This window comes from Lycium ferocissimum, chromosome 3 (assembly GCF_029784015.1).
Source record: "Lycium ferocissimum isolate CSIRO_LF1 chromosome 3, AGI_CSIRO_Lferr_CH_V1, whole genome shotgun sequence".
Classification (NCBI taxonomy): domain Eukaryota; kingdom Viridiplantae; phylum Streptophyta; class Magnoliopsida; order Solanales; family Solanaceae; genus Lycium; species Lycium ferocissimum.
The window spans coordinates 22,384,045-22,409,255 of NC_081344.1; the positions used below are offsets into that span (position 1 = coordinate 22,384,045).

Sequence of the window (25,211 nt, forward strand, 5' to 3'; positions counted from 1 at the left end):
GGGGCTTTGAAACTATAACAAGCATTAAATTTGTTCATTGAATTAAGAATGTGACAAGGATAATTCGGAAAAAGAATGAAATACCTTCTTGATAGACTAAAAACCTCAATTATTTCGAACCACTTTTTAAAGACTAAATCCTCAATTATTTTGGACCGGAGGGAGTAGTACTCATACTTCATTAAGAAAACTAAGCAATAAGTACTAAAAATATGCAAATCAGCTTTGTTTGAAAATAACATTGCTATTTGAGAACTGTGTGGAACCAGTGTTTTAAAAGGCAGGAGCGTAAGACAAGGCGTTTTACATATGCTTGAGCGAGGCGTATTGTATTAGGTAAAATTCGTAAAACATAGCTAGACGAATGTCGTGGTAACACGTGTCAACAGATATAACTCAAACACAAGTCAGCATACAAAGGCCCGGGGGGAGACCGAATAGATCCGAAGGCATTAAAGGACCCGAATTTCATGCGAAATAAGTTGACACCGGTTGGTAGGTAACAGTCAACCGTTACCATTTGACCTTGCACCTTCTACGGGACGTTAATGAGCTTTATTGCTCTCTTTATTGTTTATCATTATGGTGACATTAATTCGTATTATTAGCAGAGGCACAATCTATGAAATGCGTTCCCCTTATGCCAAGTATAAATAGGACTTATCATTTCATTGTAATGGACACGATATTCAAGAGATATATACAACGCAAAATACTCACTTTGTTGATTACTTTTTCACATATTTGGCTAAATCGGCATCACAACTTTTAGTCAGCCTGGAGACTCTAGCTCAAAACTTCTCCAAGGCTTAGGATATTCTAACTCCTTATTTTTAATTATATTTCGTTCTTATTAAGTTCTATTGCTACTTATCTCATTATTTTGTTCATATTGATCCACGTATCCTTGACCACTTATACAAACTCAACTGTACCGAATTTACGGGTAAGCAATTTGACCCCTACCGTGGGGCCAGGATAGTTGTGGTAATCATTGTGACCACTGTCTTTTAGACTAGCTCCTTAGAAACACTGCTTTGCCTTTAGCATCAAATTTTGGTATGTCAGGAGTTAACGCAAACGTTGAAACGGTACGGGCGATGTGCAGGTTGGCCCGCATGGTTTGCTCCTTCGTGATCTTACAGCAGATCCGTCAACCCAGAATACAGACGGGGTGACATCAGGAGGTGTTCCTACTCATCAATCTACTTAGAACTAAACTTCCACCGATGAAACCCCCGCAAAGGTGATACAATTAAGGCAGCAAAATCACACAATGAGAACATAAATGGAACAAATGAGGCAGATCATCTCTTCACTTACGGCCAACCTTTTTACCAGAGTTACAGCTCCTGGTGGGACACCTTTGACCCCAACCAACGGGAACGTCACTAACGAAAGTGGGCATACGAAGGCGAGGAATGGAGATGCATAGGGAAGTGAGTTCGCCCCGAAGGATCCCTTCCAAGCACAGGTGCTGCACTTTAGGAAGGAGATCACCAAAAAAGTGGACCAGACCGCTAAAGAAGCAGAAAAGAATGCCAAGAAATTCCAGAGGCGTCTAAGCCAGATTCCGACGGCTCCCCCGGTCGTGGAAGGTCCGGACAAAAAAAAGTATATCCAACTGGAGTACAAACCTGAGGACGCTCCGGAGTTGATCCCAAAGAGATTTAAGATGACGGTCATCCCCAAATATGACGGGACAACGGATCCGCAGAAGCATATTATGGCTTATACTATGGCAGTCAAAGGTAAATGACTTAAAAGAAAAAGAAATCGAGCCGGTCCTGATTAAGAAGTTCAGAGAAACCCTCACCAGGGGGGCTTTAACATGGTATTCTCTTCTGCCTGAGCATTCGATTAGCTCATTCGCCTTGATGGCCGACATGTTCATCAAAACACACATAGGGGCTTAGAAGGTGAAAACCAGGAAGGCGGATATCTTCCGCATCTCTCAAGGAAAATCAAAATGCCTCCGGGACTTCATTACCCGATTTTAGAAGGAACACATGCTTCTATCGGCGGTCCCCGACGAGTGGTCGGCTGAGGCTTTTACCAAGGGCCTAAATCCTTTGAGCCTCTCAGAAACTTAAAGAGAATCTCCTAGAGTTTTAGGCTACGACTTAGGAGGATGTTCATAATAGGTACGAGTCAAAAATCCGGGTGGAGGACGACTTGCTGGGGACTTTACCCGGAGAACCCTTTGGTAAGGCGGATAAAGGCTTCAGGCCAGATCGGAGTTTTTTGAAGAACCACTTCCAGCCCTATCCTACCCCTAAAACGTCTGGTGGCTGCCAAGGTTAACGATCATTGGAGAAGCCAAATGTAAACAAGAAGGGAAATCAAGGCAAGAATAATCATGGTTTGCAGAGCCAAGATAAGGGCAGTTCTCTCGATTCATCTACAAAAGGGATAGAGTATCTGAAGCTTGCCGACTACAACTTTACTATCGATGAAGCGCAAATGGTAGTTGTGTTGAGGACCCATCCGACAGCACACCCTCCTAAACCTTTGTTATCCTATCCTAACACTAGGGATCAGTCCGTATGGTGTGATTTTCATGGCACTCACGAGCATAAAACAATGGATTGCAGACATCTCAGGGAGGAAGTGGCTAACATGCTCAATAGAGGGAACCTTCGAGAATTCTTGAGTGAAAGGGCAAGGAACAATTTCGAGGCAGCTGGACACATATAGGGGAAGAGCGCTCTGGATCCCCCTCCACATGTTATCAACATGATTTTTGGCGGATCCATGATTGCTAGTACCAGTTTCACCGCTGCCAAAAAAATGAAGATCTCGGTAACGCGGGGAAAAAGAATTCAGGAACTTCCCGATGAAGTCACTATAACTTTTTCTTATGAAGATGCAGCCGGCATCACCCTACCACATAACGACGCTCTGATCATCACTGTGTCCATTGACTACTTCCAAGTAAAACGTGTGATGGTCGATCCGGGCAGTTGAGCTAACATCATCTGCTGGAAAGTTATGGAAGAGATGGGACTCCTGCAAAATATCAAAATATTGAGATATCCTCAAAGTTCTATGACTTAGATAATTTGGCATTGCATGTGTGTAGTGTCTCAAGAACATACGATGGGTACATATTTTAAAACCTTGGTGTGACCTGCCATTTTTAATGAGCATTCTCCAAGAAACTCCTACAAATGCCCAGTCAGTATTTCCATATGCAGAACCGAGGTGTCGAGTTAGTCTCTGTTACCCTCCCCTCTTCCCTGACGAGGCTCCATAGCAGGATATATTGTGTTCATTTTGTTGATATACTATGCAAGAATTTGCAGAGTTAACTTTTTAACCCAAAATTCAGGATGAAAATTAAATATACTCATACATTTGGGCAAACGATAGAGTTGTTCAGAAAGCACTAAACGTTCGTGAGGTATGCTAATACAGTTTTGATTCCTACTGTCTTGAAGTAGGTTTAACCCTAGCCGAGAAAAGAAATTGAAAGTGAAAAAAAAAAAGCCTTTGAATGATATGCTCACTGGAAAACCAGGGAACACCACTGGAGTGGGTGAGATGCAACAAAAGCACGCATTATAGAGATTATATGAAGAGAACCGAATCATATGTGTATGATGTCCTAAGTGTCATTGACGATCATCGACATCTCACCATCAAATCCTGTCGAGCTCTAGTTTATAGGTATTACCTTAATATATAAGTCACTAATCTTAAAAAGATCTTCCTTTGTGTTTTATTAATCACTAGATAAGGGAAAAAACCAAAAGACAAAGAAAGAAGAGGTATAGCTCAACTTGAATAATGAATAAAGTTATTCATTGTGTTATAGCCTTGGTGTTCTGGCTTGAGAAAATAAGCAATAAAGCCATTAGTACTATATTTTAAGCCTAATCGTTGGAAAAAATTTACCAGAATATAATGTTTGATAAATTTTTTACTTTGATAGTGGTGACCATGACATGGTTGTTCCCCATTTGAGCACGAAAGAATGGATTGACACTTTGAAGCTGCCGATTCTAGATGATTGGGAGCCTTGGTTTGTTGACATGGTCAAGTTGCAGGGTTGGTTCCTTGGTCTCTAATGTTTTTTTTAGCTCAAGTTGCAGGGTTGGTTCCTTGGTCTCTAATTTTTTTTTAGTTCCCCCGGTCTTGAACATTGTACCAATAGTTCTTAATTTTTCTCATAATTTGTTTATGTAGATACAAGGTGAAGTATTCACAAAATGATTATAAGTTGACATATGCAACTGTTAAGGTAAATACTCTTCCCTATTGCAACAACTCTAAAACAAATAACATTACATCTTAATCTTCCTTTTTTCATTTATGCATTTGTTTAGGGTGCAGGTCATACACCTCCTGAATACAAGTCGGAACAATTTCTGCCCATGGTGATAGGTGGTTTTCCGGTTACCTTTTTTAGTTTCATCCTTGCAAGACATTAATGTACTCATTTGTTTCTCTCGACATAAGTTGGTTGTTTAACATGATGTGGAAAATCACATGTTAAAGTAGATATGATTTGAGGTCGCCGCTATTTATATTTGTAGTATGATAAGTTGGAGAAATTAAGGAAGTTCTATTAGTGAGAATATGACGAAACGAAGACTATTTGACCCCACAGGTTGCAAGCGTAAAGAGGGCCATAGTCTATCATTGAGTTTGTAAATGCTAGTTTGGCCAACTGTTAGTTAAACCATCCGAGAGTTACTATCCGAACCATAGAGATCCTGAACGATCTATAGAAGGTCCAGAGTTACCGGACAAGGATAACTCAAATAACGTCCGGACTCCAAGATCCTAGGGATTCCATTTAATGCCATTAACTCCCATGATCCTAGCTATGTAACGACTGAAACGGACGAGGATCACGGAAAATAGTTACTGCTAGCTACCCTATAAAGGTACCATACTTCCGAACTGTTGAACTATCTGATTTTCACCTAATTACTCAGAATTTTTTTACGCTTATTTTCTGTAAACACGATTGTTAATTACTGCTATTTATCAATATTCATCACGAAGGCGTTGATGGTCGTCACAAACAGTAATTATTTCACGACGAATAAGTAACTTCGATCTTGAATGCCTTGAGATTTTATTTGTCGTTCTTCTCGATCTTGAATACTTGAAACTTGTGTGAAAATGCTTGTGCTTGAACATTTTTTTGTAGAGAAATTGTGACTTTTACATGTTCAATTTTATACAAGTTGAGGTGTCTACTTGTGCAAACAGAGGCGTAGCCAGGATTCGAAGCTTGTGAGTTCGGCGTTCTAATTCGTTTAAGTTATTGGGTTCTACATAAATAATACGTACATATTCAATAATTTTTCAAGACAAATATAGATTTAGACCAAAGTTACTAGGTTTGGCCAAACCCGCGAGTCTTATGCTAGCTCCGCCCCTGTGTGCAAACCCAAAGTTAGAGGGCATACTTGCCAGCCAGGGGCAGATCTACAGTAGCGGGTGTGGGTTCCCGGCCGTAAGTCTTACTTTTATATTGCAAAATTTTGAAGAGTATAAGTATTTTCAGTGTGGAACCCATAACTAAAATAATGGATGGTTACATAGTAAAGGGCGGATTGCTATAGGGGATTTCGCCCAGGTGATGCGGGATCGAGTCCCGCTGGGGGCTCTCCTTTTTTTTTTTTAATGAAAAACTGCTTTCTTTTGCTTCTAAAAGCTGCAGTCACGTTTTTTTTCTAAATCAGCAGGTAGCAGCCACCAAAACAGAGACCCAGCATAACATGTCACGTTCTTTTTCTTCTTTTATTGTTTTTTAAAAAAACATTATAAAGTCAACTAAAAAGAATCAACCAATAAATTATTACTTTACCCAAATCCCAATATCTCAAATTAAATTTAAAACCAAACAAATGAGAGACAAGAAAAGCTAGACAAAGTATCAAAAAACCCTTAAATCCTCATCTCTCATTTTGTTTCTATCCCAAATCTCAAGAGTCAAGGCTCAATCTCATTCTCATCTCCAATTCTCCATACCATTGCATTCTCCTCCCACATAGTAAGCTTATTTTCTCTTTGTCTATGTATAGTATTTTTCTTCTTTTACTATTGTTGTGTAGATTGTGACATTCTATGATTGTGATTGTTGTGTAGATTGTGAGTTTGTGACATTGTCATCAATATTGCAATTGCTTTCTATTTCACATATCATAGTAAATGTTGTGCATATTGTGATAAGGTTGCAAAGCTCATATTTGGTCCTAGAATGTGATTTGTTTTAAATTAAATTTTTGTATTTAAATAGGTCAAAATTGTGAAGTGAGAGATATGATCACAAATTTTTTCAAGCCTCAAACGACTTCAGATTCTCCTCCGCTAAACTCTCGACAAAGTCCAGTTATTCACAACGTCGATGATGCCAATCCTTCTCGACCATCAGGTAAAGACAAGATGTTGAATTTGGCTCCTCTTGAATCCGATCCCGCTAAAAGAAAACAAATGTCATCTTATTTTCCTAATCTACGTGATAGAGTGAGGAGATATTACATTAACAAGGGTCTATGTAAACCTGATGATCATTTTGTTTTTCCAGTAACATATTTTGGTGTAAAACCACGTTCTTGTCATTCTGATTGGTTTGGCACTTCATATTCTGGATGGTTAGAATACAACATTGAAAAAGATGCAGCTTTTTGCTTATGTTGTTACTTGTTTAAAAATGAGACGGGAGGATATGGAAAACAAGTAGGCGATCCATTCACAGTGGATGGTTTCAGAAGTTGGAATAAGGGTTTAGCAAGACTTAATAAACATGTGGCTGAAGTGAATAGTGTTCATTATTGGTGTTTCAAGATGATGTTAGATTTAGATAATCAAGCACAATATATTCTAACTTGTTTTGACAAGGAAAATGAGGAAACTAAAGGAAAATATCGGGTTCGCTTGAATGCTTCGATTGATGTTGCAAGGTTTCTTTTAAAAGAAGGAATGCCTTTTCGAGGCCATGATGAGAGTGAAACTTCTTCAAGAAGAGGAAACTTTTTAGATCTCTTAAAGTGGTATGCGGATAAGAATGAAGATGTGAAACAAGTTGTGTTAGAAAATGCTCCACAAAATGACATCATGATTTGTCCAAGTATTCAAAAAGACATTGTGAGTTCTTGTGCAAAAGAAACAGTGAAAGCAATTGTTGAAGACTTAAATGGGGATTACTTTGGGATATTAGATGAGTCTAAGGATGTCTCTCATAAAGAACAAATGGCTCTTATTCTACGGTACGTCAACAAAGAGGGTAAACTAATGGACCGATTCCTTAGTGTTGTTCATGTTAAAGATACATCTGCAAGATCGTTGAAAGACACGATATATTCTTTACTTTTAGAACATAATTTGAGTTCATCTCAAATTCGGGGACAAGGTTATGATGGAGCTAGTAATATGCAGGGAGAAATCAATGGTCTTAAAACTTTGATTATGAAAGATTCTCCTTCGGCATATTGCACACATTGCTTTGCTCATCAATTGCAATTGACTCTTGTAGCTGTTGCGAAGAAGCATCATGAGGTAGATCAATTTTTTGATATTCTTGCTAATGTTTTGAATGTTGTTGGAGGTTCTTTTAAGCGTAGGGAGGTGCTTAGAGACGATCAAGCAGAAAAATTAAAGGAGCTACTAGTGCTTGGTGAAGTTCATACAGGAAGTGGATTGAATCAAGAACTTGGGCTTCAAAGGGCAGGGGATACACGTTGGAGTTCTCATTTTAAGACAATGCGTAACTTTATTATTTTATTCTCTTCAATTATTCGTGTACTTGGAGTTCTTGCTAAGGAGGGTTCAAATTATCAAGAGAGATCACTGGCAAAAATTTTAGTAGATGACATAAGATCTTATGAGTTTGTGTATACATTGCATTTGATGTTGAAAGTGTTAGCAATTACACATGATTTGAATATGGCCTTGCAAAGAAAAGATCAAGATATCATAAGTGCGATGAACCTTGTTGGTTTCACAAAGAGACAATTGCAATCTATGAGAGAGTCTAAATGGGATTCTTTGGTAAAAGACGTCTCTTCATTTTGTGTCAAGCATGATATTATGATCCCCGAAATGGATAAAAATTGTGCTCTTGGAAAATCAAAGCGTAAGAGCTTAAGTGTTAAATATTCTCATCATTTGCGTGTAGAAGTTTTTGATGCTGTAATTGATTTGCAACTTGCAGAGCTTAACAATCGTTTTGATGAAGTGAATACCGATCTACTTCTTGATATGGCTAGTTTGAGTTCGGATAATTCTTTTGCAAATTATGATAAAGAGAGGATTATGAAACTTGCTACACATCATCGGGATGAGTTTAGTGTTTCCATGCTTGAGAATCTTAGTTTTGAGCTTGACAACTATATTGACTATGTACGAGAAGTGAACAATGCTTTCTCTAACTTGAAAAGACTTGGAGATCTTTCAGAGACATTGGTTAAAACAAATTTGCACAAGACTTGGAGACTTGTTTATTTGCTTGTGAAGTTGAGCTTAATATTACCTATCGCTACTGCAACAGTGGAAAGAGCTTTTTCTTCGATGAAGTATATTAAAAATGACTTGCGTAGCAGAATTGGTGATGAAATTTTTGAATGATTGCTTAGTTTGTTATATAGAGGATGAAGTATTTGAAAGTGTACCTAATGAAGTAATCATTGATCGTTTTCAAAAGATTGCAGTTCGTTGAGTACAATTGTAATGATAATGTGGTTCGCTACTTTTTATTTATATGAAGAATTTCAATACTTATTTTTTGTCTGATTATTATCGCATGTTAATTTTATTTTTTTGGGAACCCACAACCTTAAAATCCTAGATCCGCCTCTGCTTGCCAGCTAAGGCCAAGTTTGAGGGTCTGTTTATGTATTTTGTGTTCTGGTTATGACTTCAACTTCTCGTCCTCTTAAATGAGATATGTGACCTCTTTGTAGGAATTTTTACGTAGTGTAGCTTCTTCTAAGAGGTAATTATTGATAATAACTACCTTTTAATTTATTTATATTTAGTAGCTACAGTGATTTTGTAAATTACCATTCGTAGCTACATCAAAATACATAAAGTTGGAGTGGCTAAAGTGGTTATTGGGCGAGGCTCTCACCCTACCCGCCAAGGTTTGAACCCGGCCAACAACATTTCTTTTCTTACATATTTTCCCTAGCTTCTTCTCCTTGTATTTGAGTGTATTTCGCCAGCCAAATACATATGAGATACAATATGAGCCAAATACATATGATGAAAATACACTCAAAATACAAGGAGAAAAAGCTAGGAAAAATATGTAAGAAAAGTAATGTTGATGTAAGAAAAGTAATGTTGTTGGCTGGGTTCGAACCTAGGCCGGCAAGGGGAGAGTCTCGCCCAAATACACAACTTTTGCTTAAAAGTAAGCTACGAATTGTAATTTGAAAAATGGTAGATACTAATGGTAAGATCCTCATAGAAGATAGTTATATCTGTAAGTTTGCCCTCTTTATATAGGTTTGGGGTGAAGTGGCCTCTATAAAACTAATGGGCCATTAGGCTTACACCACATGGATGGACTCATCTGGAAGACCAACTAAATAAGCCCAATAACATTGAACTTTAAGTTAAATAAATTAAATTTAAACAATTAATTCAATTATATTAGCTCATGATATTTAATTATTTGTACTAATGAATTTAGAAAAACAACCAATTTATTTTGGATTTAAATTCGACAAAATATAAATGCTTACAGATATTTCATTGGTCAGAACTTGTTTGCTGCTTTTAGTTTTTAACTTTTTATATATCAAAGTCAGCAATTCATTGATTAACCGTTGTTGGAGAAGTAGATTAAATTTCCTAAAAAGGATGAGATTTAGATAGGTATTTAGAAATTATAGAAAGAGTACTCTCAGTTGCAGTTTTCTTCGTGTGAATTTCGCAAAATAATACTTTCAATTGTAGTTAAATTATACTCATTTTAATCTCAGGAGACAACATTAAGTGATAGTGTTTTGAGAAGGAGAGGGCATGTATTTTCTCTTTGGATGTGCATGAATGGCATTTTAACTCAATATTCACCATTCTGCAGTCTAATTAGGCGCAAGTAACATAATCATTTTCAATATTGACAAATAACATAATCAAGATGTGAAATAGAAGAAAAAGATACTAGTTGTGAGATAAGACAATCTAATCCTGCCAAAACTAGTTCCAATCTTGTTGTAATTTAGAGAAGACAAAAAATGCCCAATAACCTAGAATTAACCATGATGCCCTTCGTGATATCATTAGACCTTGAAACTTAAATCTGAAATCAAAGACTCAAAAAGCATCTTATATTTTTAATCTTTAGCAAAAGGGCGTGATATTACAGTGTTGGTAACAACTGGAAAAATAAACTGAATTTTTGTAAGCAATAGATACATGTAAAGCATTACGAAGATGTCACAAATAATAATAAATTCAAAACCCATAATTTCATAAGCATAATGGGTTCGATAACAAGAACCTTAATTACTGAATTCATAACGCTTAAATTCTGAATCGACCTCTGTTAACAAGAGCATAACTTCTAGATCTTGGGTAGACAACCATGTTAACATCCAATTCCTTGAAATCACAAGGCTTGTTTTCATCAATTCTGCCTAATCTTCCTACCCTAATGCTATAGCTTCTCAAAGTAGACTCTATATTTTGCTTCTTCAACTCTCTGTCGTTCATATTTATATTGATGACATTATTAGAAGAATTCTTGGGCTGCTGATAAGTTATATGATGGGGAACTGTACATGTCATAACATTGCCACCTTGACCAACTTGTTGAGCACAATCAAACATTGTTTTCATGTAGAATTCTCTGGCTTTGCCTAAGACCTTAAAGGGTGCCACAATATATTTGATCAACTTGTTCTGCTTCTTCTTGGTTTTGGTTTCCATTAAGTCTTTTAAGAAAGTGAAATCAACAGGAGAAAGTGGTGGAAAAATGGATAGTGGAGAATTTGTAATATGAGGAGTAATATATTTGTATGATTAGAGGAATTAAGCTATCTTGAATTAGACGGCAAAGAGAGGACGGTTTCAAATATGACTAGCTATTTAGCAATGTTGTTTTAACCGCTCACGTGAGAAATGACACCCATAATATGCCAAAGAGTAGGAGACAGATGGTCACACAAAACACGCATCTATCTTTTTTTCAAGTGTTCTACCAACGTTTTTGAGATGTGACGTTGGAAAAAACCTTGTTTTAGATTTTTAAAAAAAATTTAAGTAGTGTTAAATTTTTAAAAGAAAAAGGAAATCGATAGTTGGTAGCCATCTACGATTGAGAGACTCACTCGTACTTAATTCTTACAATACTTTTTCCTTGTAAATATTCTCAAATAAGAAAGCAAGACTTTGTCCCTTCTTTCATGTTGAGTCACTGGCAATGCACCAAGAAGGTGAAAATTAAAGATCAGCCCATTTTAAAGGCAAAAATTAATGACCAGCCCATTTGAAGGGAAAATCGTGCAAATGAACACTATGAATGCCTGTGGGGTTACTTTTGATAGGCATCGACCCCTTAATCCCCTTCTCGGCCCATGTTACAAGGGGCTCCACCGTATTTAAAATCTGTCACCTGCTCTAAGGAGCCGTTTGGACATGATTTGAAATCATGTTTGGATATGTAATTTGGATATTTTAAGTTGTATTTTTAACATAGATATAAAAGCCCCATAAATTATGAAAACTATCAAAACATTCCCAATTTTTATACAATCTTTACCAAATGAAAATGAGTCATAGTTAAGCATACAAAATTAATACGCTACTTGAAGGCGCTTTCTAAAAAATACAACATCAATTGATCAAATTTTAGTTCAATAAAAATGAAAATTTAACATGAATAGTGATGTAATTATTCTTCAATATAATCCTCCCATATGATAGACATAAATAAAAGTTGGTGGAAGTTAATGAGGTTGACAAATGGTTGGTGGGAGTAATTGTTAAAAATATTTACCAACTTATGGGTCCTTTTTTATAAAATATAAACTTAGGTCAAGTTTTATATTAAAATTTTTTGAAACCCCAAATCATGCCTTTTTGGATGATTTGGGGTTTGAAACCATGAGATGAAATGCATGTCCAAATGCTGGTTTCATCTCATGATTTCAAACCATGGTTTCAAATTGCATGTCCAAACGCCTACTAATTATACACATTACCTCAATAAATCATAAAATTATTAAACTTTAGCCTTTTTGCCTAAACTTCAAGAAAAACGCCTGAAATTTAGTCATATAACAGTTAAGACACTGTATTTTTGAATTTGTTTCGAAGTGAATAGAGTTAATAGACGTGTAATTTAAAAAAAAAAAAAAAACTCAGTACATGTTAAATAGTGGTGTCCAAACAAGATAGTCGTAAAAATTATACCTTTTTAAAGAGTTTTTAACCAAAAAAATATGCTTTTGAAATATTTTAAAAATAACAATTTAAATAACATTTATAGCTAATTAATTTAAAATTTAAAATCAAAGCAATAGAATTTATTTATTGTTTATTTAAAGACATGAAAAAATTACGGTAAAACACAATTCGTTTAACTCTGAAAAAGCGAAAAGTGTCAAACAAATTGAAACGGAAGGAATAGTAATGTTTTTGTAGAAACTATAGATAATAGAGAAATCACCCTTTCTTGATTCTTGTAGTCAAGAGATCAGGAGCTTCTTTGAATAGGCTTATGATTTTAGATTTATTTTTATTATTTTAGCTTAAAAGTAAATGTTTATAAACATTTTTTATCTTATTCAAACACTATAAAAGTACTTAAAAGCTATTTTGACTTTAAAACACCTAAAATTAGTCAATCCAAACCGGCTCTATATTTTTATACTCCCTCCGTCCCAAAAAGATTATCTTACTTTACTTATTAGTTTGTCCCAAAAAGATTGACATAATTCTATATTTAGAAACAATTTAATTTTATAAAATGATTTATAGTCACACAAAGATCTAAGACTTGTTTTGGATCACACATTTCAAAAGTGTTCATTATTTTTTAAACTTTGTGCCAAGTTAAATTAATACAATCTTTTTGGGACGGAGAGAGTAGTATATTGTAGTGATCTTGTGTTCTAATTTCATTCAATTACACGTGTCAAACCCAAATTTTTTTAAAAGCGAATTAATTAAAATAAAATAAAAAGAAAAGAAAAGCATATTTGGCGCCAAAGCTGTTGGACTTCCGCCATTAAAAAGGATTGACCTATAAAAAGGTAAACAAAATTGATTAAGCTCTAAGGTGATAAAAAAGATGGGTCAAAAAACACATTATTGGTTACTAAAAACGGAACCAACAGAGTGGTCATGGTCAGATCAAGAATCCAATGGTGGCATATCAAAATGGGATGGTGTCAAAAACAAGCAAGCCCAAAAGTATATGAAGTCAATGAAAATAGGAGACCTATGTTTCTTCTACCACTCTGGGTCTAAAGCCAGGCGCGTGGTGGGTGTTGTCTCGGTGGCGCGTGAGTGGTATGAGGATGGTGATGGTGGTGGGGCGGTGGATGTGAAGGCTGTTGGAGAGATGAGGCGAGTTGTGGAGTTAGGGGAGATGAAAAAGGATGAAGGGTTGAAAGGTTTTGTGCTTTTTAAGCAGCCAAGGTTGTCTGTTGTGCCTGTGGAGAAGGGGTTTTGGGATAAGATTTGTGAGATTGGTGGGGGATTTGAGGGTGATGGTGGTGTAGAATGTGATGAATAGTTTTGTATATCAGGTGTTTGTGTTTTTGTCAGGTTCTCTTTAATATATGAACTTTTTGCGGTAATTAGGTTTGGTAAAGCTCTTTGTTGATAATGGGTATGTAAAGCTTGCACCTAAAGAGTAATAGTATTATATATTTCACTTGCTTATTATCTTGCATCTGTTGTTATTATTCCCTCTATCCGATTTGTTTGACACTTTTTGTTTTTAATTAATTTAACTTAGTTTTAGTATGTGTTTGAATACGAATTTTTAACTTTTTTCAAAATAAAATTTACATAGTTGGAAAACAACGTAAAAAGTATTGTAAGTCACCTTAATTAATAATTTAAAATATTTAAAAGACATATGAAAACATTACTGCCAAAGAACAATTCATTTAACTATCGAAAAACGAAAAGTATGAGAGTAATATTCTTTTGATAATCGTGGTGTCGGTCGGTTTTATGAAGACTCGACTAATTTGTGAGATACTGTCATCACACCCACTAACAACGAGATATCGGTGAAGCTACGTCACAAAATCAAAACAGATCGAAAGAAATCACCTAGTGTTTTGTAATCGATACTAAAATGTCGGTGTCTTTGTTGGTTTAAGAAAAGAATATGTAGGATCTTTGTCATGATGAATGAAATGTCAAATGCATAAAGATATGTTATTTCGAGAAATGGGGCAAACAACTAAAGAACTTGAAGTCAATCTCTTCAAGAATATTACATTTCAATCTCGTAAAGTTTTTTTCTTCAGAACCAACTTCACATTTTGTTTACCTTCCAAAAGGTAATATATGTAACTCCCTAATGTAACTTGTAGGATAGCTACCTATCTAAGCAAAGAGAGAGGAGGTATATGTCATTGGTACAATACAAAGGCTTCAAGCCTAGATGAATATGAGAAACACCTATACTGGAGGTGGGTACCTCTTAAAAAATCCTACATCAACAGAAGAGCCTCATTCTTCAAGGTAGTTCAAAGAAAATGTCTTACTTTTTCATGTTGGAAATCCGGGAAACAGGGAAGCTCCGTCTATCTAAGTACAGTCAAGAGTCCCTTAATCTTATTAGGTAGTTCAGAGAAGTTATGAAACAATGAGCTTGAGCGTATGTGTGAGACTTAGAGAAGCGAGTCTATCTGCCACTTGATTGCTCTCTCGGAAGCAATGCCTCAGATTAAAACCTGACTGCTCCATAGTCTCTCTAAGTTTGTGCACTTCCTTATGAATCTTCCAAGGGGTCAGATTAGAGCCATTTTACACATTCCAGCAGTAGCTTGGAGTCACTTTCAGCTACAAAGAACTGAAAGCCATTCTCCAAGCACCATTGTAGATTAGGAACAAGACTTGAAATTGGCTTCTCCAATCTGAAGCTTGCTTGAATAGTAGCTAGAAGAGACACAACGGGCTATAAGGACTGAGGTAAAAATTCAAATCAAAAGGATTGTAAGCAAAATCAAGGAAGTTGGTTTCCATGGGTGATGGGTAGCATATCCGATAGGTAACTGTTTCTCAGTGTGAATATATAACCAGTCTGATTACATTAGAACATTTGATAGGAAAAATTCCCATTTCCCAGATTCAGATGGATGTCGCAAATTAAGAGCAAAAGGCAGCAGCATACAAGTTTCAAAATGCTATATATTTATATAAAGCTCATGCGCAGCAGCAATTGAAGATGACCATTTTTACTCAGGAAGATAAACTCTCGGACCTCTGCTCGTATTGCTACTTCCACTACGTGTATGAGCTGCAAGCATCTTGCACTTCTGAAATCGCAATACCTTTTGACAAGCTTGCCATTTTTCTGTGGCAGTTCTTTTACTGTCTGATATGTCATACAACTAAATCAGATATGTAGGTATGTCTTGGCAATTGTAATTCTGAAAAGGACAAACATGATTATATGTGTTCAGGAAGAAGCATAATATTGGAGTTTGTATTTGCACCTTTCAGTGATAATTTCATAGGATATGCCAGGAGCCATTGAATGATAGCTTTACAACTATATCAGATCTGTATGTATTTCTTTTGTGGTATAGTAAACTCTAAAAGATTCAGACCACTTATGAGCAGCAAGTATGTCTGGAAGGACACGTATGTATAAAGAAAGAAGCTTGATAGTAGACTTTATTTATTTTGAACCTTGTAATATAAATTAGTACGACATTCAGGATTTTAATTGGTACTAAACATATCCTAATTTGTACAGCATATGCTAATTTTGCATCGTCATCACAGAAACATTATCTTTCTGCTGTTTTGAGTATTTCTCCACCTAAGAGATGCTCTTAAGAGTTAATCCTGCTGAATGCAGAAGCATATGCCTTGCTCATGGAGATGCCCTTTGAAGTCATGAATATCTTGACTTCAATGTTATGGCTATGACATTAGAACTTTGCATATTCGCTTATACAAACATGGCCTGCATATCATTGGCTGGTTTCGAAGTTCTTTTGTCGGAGAAGTTGTGACTAGTTTCTGAAACATCATCAACCGATTTTCAGTTTGAATTACTAAAAGAGCTAAAACAAACTCATATCTTGATTAATTTGAAGGATTTTGATGGAACTTAGCAAGTATTTAATACAAAAGACTGTATCTGGGACAGGTATTTGCTTCTTCTCTTCTTTTCTTCGCGTTTTGCTTTAAAATTACTTTACCCTTTCTGTTTTGGAGAAGTCAGAGATGCTCCAATGATAGAGACTAAGCGTCCACCAAACAGTATAGAGAACCAGGTTCTCTATCTGTTCCCTCAAGTAAACAAACAGAAGGTAAATAAGACAAGATATTTATGTGGAAAATTCCTTGCTCAAGGGATTAAAAACCACGACCCACCAAAGTAGGATTTCAACTTCACTAAACTGAGCAACTTAAAGATTACAACCTCTTGCAACCTAGGAATCAACATCTTAATTCCTCACCCCTTACATAACTCTATGGTAAGCTACAATCCTTGACTAACTCTAGCCAAGCTACCAAACTAACCTTGACTAACTCTAGCCAAGCACCCAAACACACCTTGACTAACTATAGCCAAGAAACCATAATAACAAAGGTTTAAACCTTCCTACAATGACACTTCTCGAAAGTAGAGTAGGATTACAAATGAAGAACAAAATGACAAAGACTTAACAAACCTAGGACTTAAGACATCTTCAGTTGTTGGGATCTGGTCCTTGAGTTTGATGAAGCTTTGTTCTTAGGAGCATTAAAAGAGCAGTGGCGGCTACACTTAAGAGAATATAATTTTCTAATTTTGCAAGTGATAGGTTAAGCATTGTAACATGTTGTATATATATTAGGGAGCATGTGAAAGTCATGTGACCATGGATAGGAACATTTCCCTTTTGGTTTGGCCTCTGAAACACGGTTTGGCCTCTAGTAAGCTGCACCGTGCTTCTGTGGTTCTACCGATCGGCACGATATGATCTGCATGACTTTATAGATGTAGGGCATTGACTGTACGACACTCAGGGGACCTGATCGAGTACTTGGTCCTTCTCTGGTTCCTTGAATGTTTGTCAAATCATCAAAACACAAGATGACTTTAAATATAACTTAAGTGATCGTCATACAAGCCCCCAAATTAAAACACTGACCTTACTCCCTATCAAGGTCGCGACGCCACCTGCGGCTCGCGGATGCATACGCATCTCGCGGCCGTCACAGTGGCCGCAGGGTGTGTTGGCCTGCGCTTTAATGTGGAACTTCCATCGAAACTTGCTTCCGATGTTCCTACAAACCTAAAAATTTCCCGAAACAATTTAACTATTCCAACTTATAGATTCCTGTTATGGTAATAGCATTACCTTATATTCATAGAGTCATTGACTTTATTTTGCATCGCTCCTTTTTTACACACTTTCATCGAGTCGTTGGCTATTCTCTCTCATTCTTCCTTAATTTATTGTTACCATAATATCCTCCATCCTTGGTTAATTCCTTATAATACAAATCCACAACAGAGAAGCAATACTATTCTAGCAATACTATTCTCAACATAAAGAAGTCTATCAACTAGCCGACGAACGGTGAGCACCTTTAACATAGTTTTATGGCATTAATCCCTTCTAACTCCCTTTTAAAATTTATTTTACACTATCAACCCACGCATGAATACATATATGTCACATTTTCAGCCATTCAATATAACAAAACTCGCTTAACACATACACACGATACAACTATCAGTTCAAGTACACCATTTATCCGTTTCTCCCATCTTAGATTTATGACATCATCGAATCACACACATAAAGAGGAAAGGAGATATTACCTTGGAACATATTCCACAATACCAAATCATAACCTAACAATATTTTTTTATGGCTCTGTACAACAAAAGTAAACTCAATCTGTCAAGTTATCATATAATACCCGTTTATAACACAACTTCATCATCTATTCCTTCAACTTACAACTTGTATTAACTATGTACATCTTAAAATATTACGTAATCTCATCAACAGTCGGATACGAATTTTCAAATCTTGTGAAGTCAAGGCAGCCCAAATACTATAAAAACAACTTCAACAATCGGGTTTACAAATTCTGATCGTCGCCTCGTAAGTTATTACCGGGGACATGCCTTAGATACTCATACTAGCTCATCAAAAATCATAGACAAAAGATCATACCTTGACTGCCTTCGTTCAACTCCTTACCTTTTTACTTCACTACAAAGTAACTTTCGAAGCTCTTGGATTCACATCAGAGGATGGAAAGCGACTAATACCTTTTTCCGGCGTCCTTGTTCAGTCTCTCTTAACCATACTTTTCTTTCAAATCAGCATTACTTAAAAGGAAATCAAGGTGACAAATAGAAGTTTAAATACTTGTGACTCCGCTCTAACCGCACGATCTAGATTTCAAGGAAGGTAACAACCTAAATATGCTGTAGCCTCACGATTATAAATGTGGCGCGCTACGCATCCATAATCAAGACTACTCCCTAGGACGGACACGCGCAGTTTGTCTTACAAACATCCCTAGGACGGACACACGTGAATCATTGAGCGATACCAATAGTTTATCACAAGCCCCAATCCTACTAAAAAGGGTATAACAATCCATCTATCGTACCTGTGGGCATGATCCTCTAGAGCGCACAAAAATGCGTCGACTTCGTACGAAATATGTACAGTATGTATGATCACACGGCGACAGCGTCGATATAAACGTAAGCATATAGTAACATAAAGAGATACGGATAACTTGGGAAAAGATGTAGAGACAACTTTGAAACTATGAACGAGGCCACCGAGGGCGACCATAGTCATGACATAAATGTAAATGCGTGCCGTAAAATCATTCCTCACTTTGTGAGGCATATATCATATTATATAGCAATAATCAATCCCTACGTGGGGTGAGCTCATCATCATAACATCATCTACGCAACGATCGGTGGCAATGCACGGTACGTGCCTACCGGCCGCCTACAACACGACTCGGTAAAGAAAGAAATACATCGAGGTGCACGTATAAGTGCCTAGTGCCTACCCGGCCGACTATAACGCGGCTATATATATATATATATATATATATATATATATATATATATATATATATATATGAAAGACCGACCTCGGAAGAAATATCATGGAAAGAGTCGGAGTGACCTATTGTCGTTATCCTCCGACTATCATTATTGTCGCTATGTTTATCATTATTTGATCATTAGGCCAAAGAAGTGAAATACAAGGAAACATCTTGTTATGAATTATTCACGATGCCAAAGTTAGCCAAACTCTTATGAAATATGATCGACACAACTTTTATCGGAAAGAGAGTGCCAACGAGAGGTTCGTCACCTTGGAGCAATAAACAAGAAGATAAGGATTAACTCAATTAAAGGAAGTACAATCAACTCAACTTTGATGTGAAGAGTACCATAACTAATATCATTCTTCATTCGATAAACAAGAGGGATACGAAATGTGAAAGGTACTTCGATACAAGCTATTCATGAGAAAAGGGTAAAACTTAACCATTTTGGGACATAATCAAAACAAGTTGAACGGAAAGTCTTTTAATAGATAGCCAAAAGGAGATGTAGACCATAATTTGATACAAATCTTAGATGAAGTATGTATCAGCTCAATTATCATGGAACGCGATCGATCCAAGTTAACGGAATCAATTTTTCAATGAAAGGTCATTTGAAATCTAGTCATGCCACAAAGAGAATAGAAAGCACTACATACCTCGTCGATGGAGTTATATATGTTTCCCGAGTCCTTGAATGCCTTACAAATGATTTCCTACATAATACGGACTATTCAAGATCAAAACCAAGGTCATAGCTTAAAGAAATCTTCATTTAGACATTTAATCGAGCAACTCATGGGTATGAATTTATAGGCCCTTTTTTGTAGCGAAATTTTCCCATAAAACGCTACCAAATTCTACTTTTCTACTTCTCCTCTTCAATATGATCCCATCCATATCACCATAACTCCAAACAACACAACAAAACCATATAAAACAGCCCAACAAATAAGCTAAGTTCATGAAAGTTTCATAAGAATATAGAAGAGCTTATTCTATGGGGGTTTTCACCAATTTCTATTATCAATTACTTGTAGAAGTTCAAAGAGATCAAAGGGAAGTTAAAATATACCTTAAGTCATGAAAATCACTTCAAACTCCAAGTTACTTCAAAGCAAGGTTTTCCTCTGAAAGGTGAAATAGTGAAGAAATCACAATTTCGAAGTTGCCATGTTGTTCTTCATGTTAAAGTTGATATATTTGCTCTTGGTTTGGATTGAGATTGATGGAGGATTAATTGGAGAGGTTTTGAGGGTTTTCTAGGTTGGGGATGGTGAGAAAATGGAAGAAAAATCGTGCAAGGGGCCTATATATAGTTAGGCAATTTAAAAGCGACAAGCTGTTCCCCTAACGGTTTATGTCCCTACGAAAACGCGAATATCTCTATACCCCGATGTCGTATCAATGAACGGTAAAATGCTTTGAAAACTAGACTCGTAGACCTTCGATTTGGTAGGTGGATCACCCCGTAACTCCAAAGTGGATTGAGAGAAAAACCTCCGAGACATCTGACCCAAATTTCAGTGAAATTTACAAACTTAACTTGCGACGCCCTTTGTCGACTTTTGTATTACAACTCGTTTGACTTCCAAACTTAACAAACGACCATTATACGATTAAAAAATTCATATTATTATTTTCTTAGCATGTGAAGAACTCTAATCTCACCCAAAAGTACAAGTTATCATATTCCCAACTTGCCGACTATTGACGAAACTCATCTTCTTTGATTCATTCACCCTCCAAATCTTCCGCCACTTACTAATATTATTTATAGACTCTTGTAACCATTTATATTAATAAACTCAATCCCTTTTAACTTCAAGATAATTTCTTTTTGAACTTGCGTCGACTAACTCATGATGCGACTTTAACGTGCAAAAATCTGAGGTGTAACATCCTTCCTCCCTTAAGAACATTCGTCCTCGAATGTTGACGAATATTCTAACTTTTGGGATTTCAAAAAAATTTTGGCAGAGTTTCCTCTGTAAATAGGACTACCCAAAACATCAAACAACCAAAACAATCGTCCAAATCCACACAGGGCCAAACAACAACATAATAATATCAATTTGGCCTCTTACGACCATCTATTTATACAAAAATTATAATAGGTTAGCCATAACTCATCTCAACCGTCCTTTGCTGAAGTCTGCAACATACTGGCCATATTTGTCTCAACAATAAAATCAAATAAGATATATAAAAATTCAATATATATAATTGGAAAGGAGGTATCTTATCACACGAGTGTCAGCATAAATCTGAGGTCTGAAACAAATGGAGGGTATCCAGCCTTCACATCTTTCCTTGTCTCCTTATGTCGGTTCCTCCACATTATCCTATTGGCAACACATTTTTTTCTTTCTTTCTTTCAACTTTGTAGCTTGAAAATGATGATTTTGAAGATTAGGGGTAGTGATGGGGTACTTATGATATTTAGATGTGCAGAACACCGGATAAACTACTTTAAATTTCTTACGCACATCAAACTTATCGACTACTTAGCCGGTCCCAGCACGCAAGATAAGTCTACCTTTCTCGGCGAGTCTCGATAGGCCTTTCATTGGTGGTGATTCCAGTGAAATTCCAAAGTCGAGATGCTTGATTACCCGAATATATTTCCTTTGAGAAACTTGTCAATATCGCTAAGATGTCTAAAGGATACGGGGATGTTTAGTCCTTCACCATTTTTCATTACTTATTACTATTTGCTGTACCAAATCATAACTCCATTTCTTGCCAAGAGTTACATACTCGGATGGTGGCGTTTACTACGAATGAACTCAAACCACCTATGTTACTTGTAAGTTTAGTATGAGCACATATATCTTCTTGGAAGGGCCTCTAGAATTTTGCACCTTAGTCTGGTAAGATAAGGACTGAAATCCTACGAGATCGAGTCGTTTTATTTCTATTTAATTTAGCAAAAATCTTTCAACCATGAGCATAGTTTGAACAGACCAAAACTAGTTCCACTCACAGTTTTTCAAGGGAATTAAACTCGCGATGGATGTTGCCTAATCCTAACCGAGTAGCAGTGGCTATAGGTATATCAATGGGCTTAGCATTTTTCATCTCAAATCTTTTAAGCAGCTCCTTGATGTATTTTTGTTGACTAATCATGGTGCCTTTTGGCGTTTGCTTTACTTGCAACCCTAGGAAGAAATTTAGCTCACCCATCATGTTTATCTCAGATTCACTTCCCATAAGCTTGGAAAATTCTTCACAGAGGGAATCATTTGTGGCACCAAAAATAATATCATCAACATAAACTTGCACAATCAATAGATTTCTTCCTCTTTTCTTCAAAAATAAGGTGTTGCTAGTTATTCCTCTTGTGAAGCCATTTTCAAGAAGAAACTATGGCAATATCTCATACCATGCCTGAAGAGCTTGCTTTAAACCATACAGAGCCTTATAAAGATTGAACACATGCTCACGATGCTTATGACTTTCAAAACTAAGAGCTTGCTTGACAAAGACTTGCTCTTTCAGGTACCCACTAAGGAAGGCACTTTTGACATCCATTTGGAACAATTTGAATTCTATATGAGATCCAAAAGCAATAAGAATCCTAATTGCTTCCATTCTTACAATAGGAGCAAAGGTTTCATCATAGTCAATACCTTCTTCTTGATTGTAGCCTTGAACCACCAGCCTTGCCTTGTTCCTTGTGGTGTTTCCAAATTCATCAAGCTTATTGCGAAACACCCACCTAGTCCCAATCACCAGTCTGTCTGAAGGCCTGGGGACCAGGTGCCACACCTTGTTCTCTCAGTTTGATAGAGCTTTTCTTGCATAGCAGCTATCTAGTCAGCATCTTTCAATGCCTCCTTAATATTTTTGGGTTCAATTTGAAATAAGAAAGCTGAGAAGGCAAATATATTTCTCACCCTAGACCTAGTTTGAATACCAGAGTCCAAGGGAGTAATCACATTATGAAGTGGATGAGAAGCTTTGTGCTTCCAGTTAGATATCTGGACTTCAGGATTCGAAGGACCAGGTTCCTCCATGTTTGATCCATCATTGACATCTACAAAGTCATGAATTCTGATTCTTTGTTCATCCTTAGTAGTGCCTGAAACAACATGAGCTACTCGATGTTCAACTTCAAGTGGAGTAATGGAGGAACCAGGTTCATCTGTGCCTTTTGGATACTTTGTTGCATCTTCTTCGTTGCTCTGCTTGACTTGGCTCATCATTTCAGTTTTTCCATTTGAGATTTATATGGCCTCATTAGGAATTTTTGAAAATTCCCCATCTTCTGCTTCATCATTGTGTATCCCTTTATCACCCAAATCATTTAATTCATCAAAGATCATATGCACACTTTCCTTTACACACTGATTTATTTTGTTGAAGCCTTTGTATGCCTTGCTATGAGAAGAGTACCCCAGGAAGATTCCTTCATTACTCTTTGCATCAAGTTTCCCCAAAGCCTCCTTACTATTGTTGAGAACAAAACATTTGCACCTAAAGGCTCTTAGGTAAGTCAGCATAGGCTTTCTCCCATTTAGCAATTCATAAGGAGTCTTCTCAAGTAAGGACCTGATCATGCAGCTATTGATCAAATGACAAGTAGTGTTAACAGCCTCAGCCCAAAAACTTTTAGACACACCATTTGCTATCAACATTGTCCTAGCCATATCTCCAAGTGTCCTGTTTTTCCTCTCTACAACACCATTTTGCTGAGGTGTTCTAGGAGCAAAAAAATTGCGGCTTATGCTATTTTCAGCACAGAATTCTTCAAACTTAGCATTATTAAACTCAATACTAGGATCAGATCTAATGCTCACAACTTGATATCCCAGCTTCACTTGAATCTGTTTCACAAAGGCGACAAATGCAGGGAATGATTCATCCTTGGTTCTTAGAAATAGAGTCCAAGTGAATCTGGAGTAGTCATCAACAATCACAAAGATATACTTCTTTTCTCCTCTGCTTTGGACACTCATTGGCTCATAGAGATCCATGTGAAGAAGATGTAGTGGCCTTGAGGTGCTCACTTCCTTCTTTGGTTTGAAGGATGATCCGACCTACTTTCCTTTTATGCAAGCATCACACGCCTTGTGATCTTTGAACTTGACATTTGGTAATCCACGGACCAATTCCTTCACAACAAGCTTGTCCAGCAGAGAGAAGTTTGCATGTCCCAATCACCTGTGCCACAGCTCAACATCATCATCTATAGCACTGAGGCATGTCAAATCACCAACCATTCAATGAATCAAAATCTACCACCATTTAATGAATCAAAATCTACAACATAGATGTTCTTGAACCTTTTTGCTATCAACACCACTTCACCAGTTTTGAGATTGGTGACAGTGCAAGAACAGGATAAGAACTTCACTTCATTTCTCTTATCACAGATTTGGGTTACACTTAACAGACTGTACTTCATGCCATTTACATGAGAAACATTTTCAATCGCATGGGAGAGTGTCTTGCCAATACCAAGAATATGTCCTTTCTTGCCATTTTCAAAAGACATACTCCTACCTTGGAAGGCCTTGAGTGAGAGAAAATCATCCATTCTTCCAGTCATATGCTTCTAGCAGCCACTATCCATGTACTATTTTTGACCGCCTCCTCTCACTCCAGCGTGCAAACAGAGTCACATGTTAGATTTATGACCCAAACCAGCTTGAGTCCCTTATACAGATACAACAGTTGAATTAAGCTGCTTTTTGCCCATGCAGGCAGCACATTCTTCTTCTTTCGGGGACTAGGTCCCTGAACTTTAGACTTCTTTTCAGCAAAATTCTTATTTTTTTGCACGAACTGAAATTTAGCTTTACATGTATCCTTTTAATGACCAGTTTGACCACAATGAGTGCACAACCAATTATCAGGCACAGTAACATACTTGCTATGGGATTGTAGGGGGCTTTGGCCTTTTGAAAACCAATACCTTTGCTTCCACCATTACTCTTGTACATAGCAGTAACCGTATC

General features: G+C 36.7%; 2 protein-coding genes across 2 annotated transcripts; both read left to right on the top strand.

The window, feature by feature from the left end:
• The first annotated feature begins 2,754 nt into the window (after positions 1-2,754).
• Positions 2,755-8,583, top strand: LOC132048776 (uncharacterized). Its single transcript, XM_059439463.1, has 6 exons — positions 2,755-2,934; positions 3,521-3,669; positions 3,935-4,042; positions 4,189-4,243; positions 4,329-4,386; positions 6,257-8,583. Exons 1-6 carry the CDS (start codon positions 2,755-2,757, stop codon positions 8,581-8,583), a joined length of 2,877 nt encoding a protein of 958 aa, XP_059295446.1.
• A 4,610-nt stretch (positions 8,584-13,193) lies between these two features.
• Positions 13,194-13,857, top strand: LOC132051032 (uncharacterized). Its single transcript, XM_059442342.1, has one exon. The coding sequence runs from the start codon at positions 13,259-13,261 to the stop codon at positions 13,703-13,705; it is 447 nt and encodes a 148-aa protein (XP_059298325.1). The 5' UTR covers positions 13,194-13,258; the 3' UTR covers positions 13,706-13,857.
• Positions 13,858-25,211: the final 11,354 nt, after the last annotated feature.

Bases quoted from the DNA above. Each gene is read 5' to 3' on its own strand.
- LOC132051032 (XM_059442342.1), top strand. From the start codon at position 13,259: ATGGGTCAAAAAACACATTATTGGTTACTAAAAACGGAACCAACAGAG.
- LOC132048776 (XM_059439463.1), top strand. From the start codon at position 2,755: ATGATTGCTAGTACCAGTTTCACCGCTGCCAAAAAAATGAAGATCTCG. The intron at 4,244-4,328 runs GTAAATACTCTT...GCATTTGTTTAG, and splicing joins TGACATATGCAACTGTTAAG to GGTGCAGGTCATACACCTCC. The intron at 4,387-6,256 runs GTGGTTTTCCGG...GTATTTAAATAG, and splicing joins ATTTCTGCCCATGGTGATAG to GTCAAAATTGTGAAGTGAGA.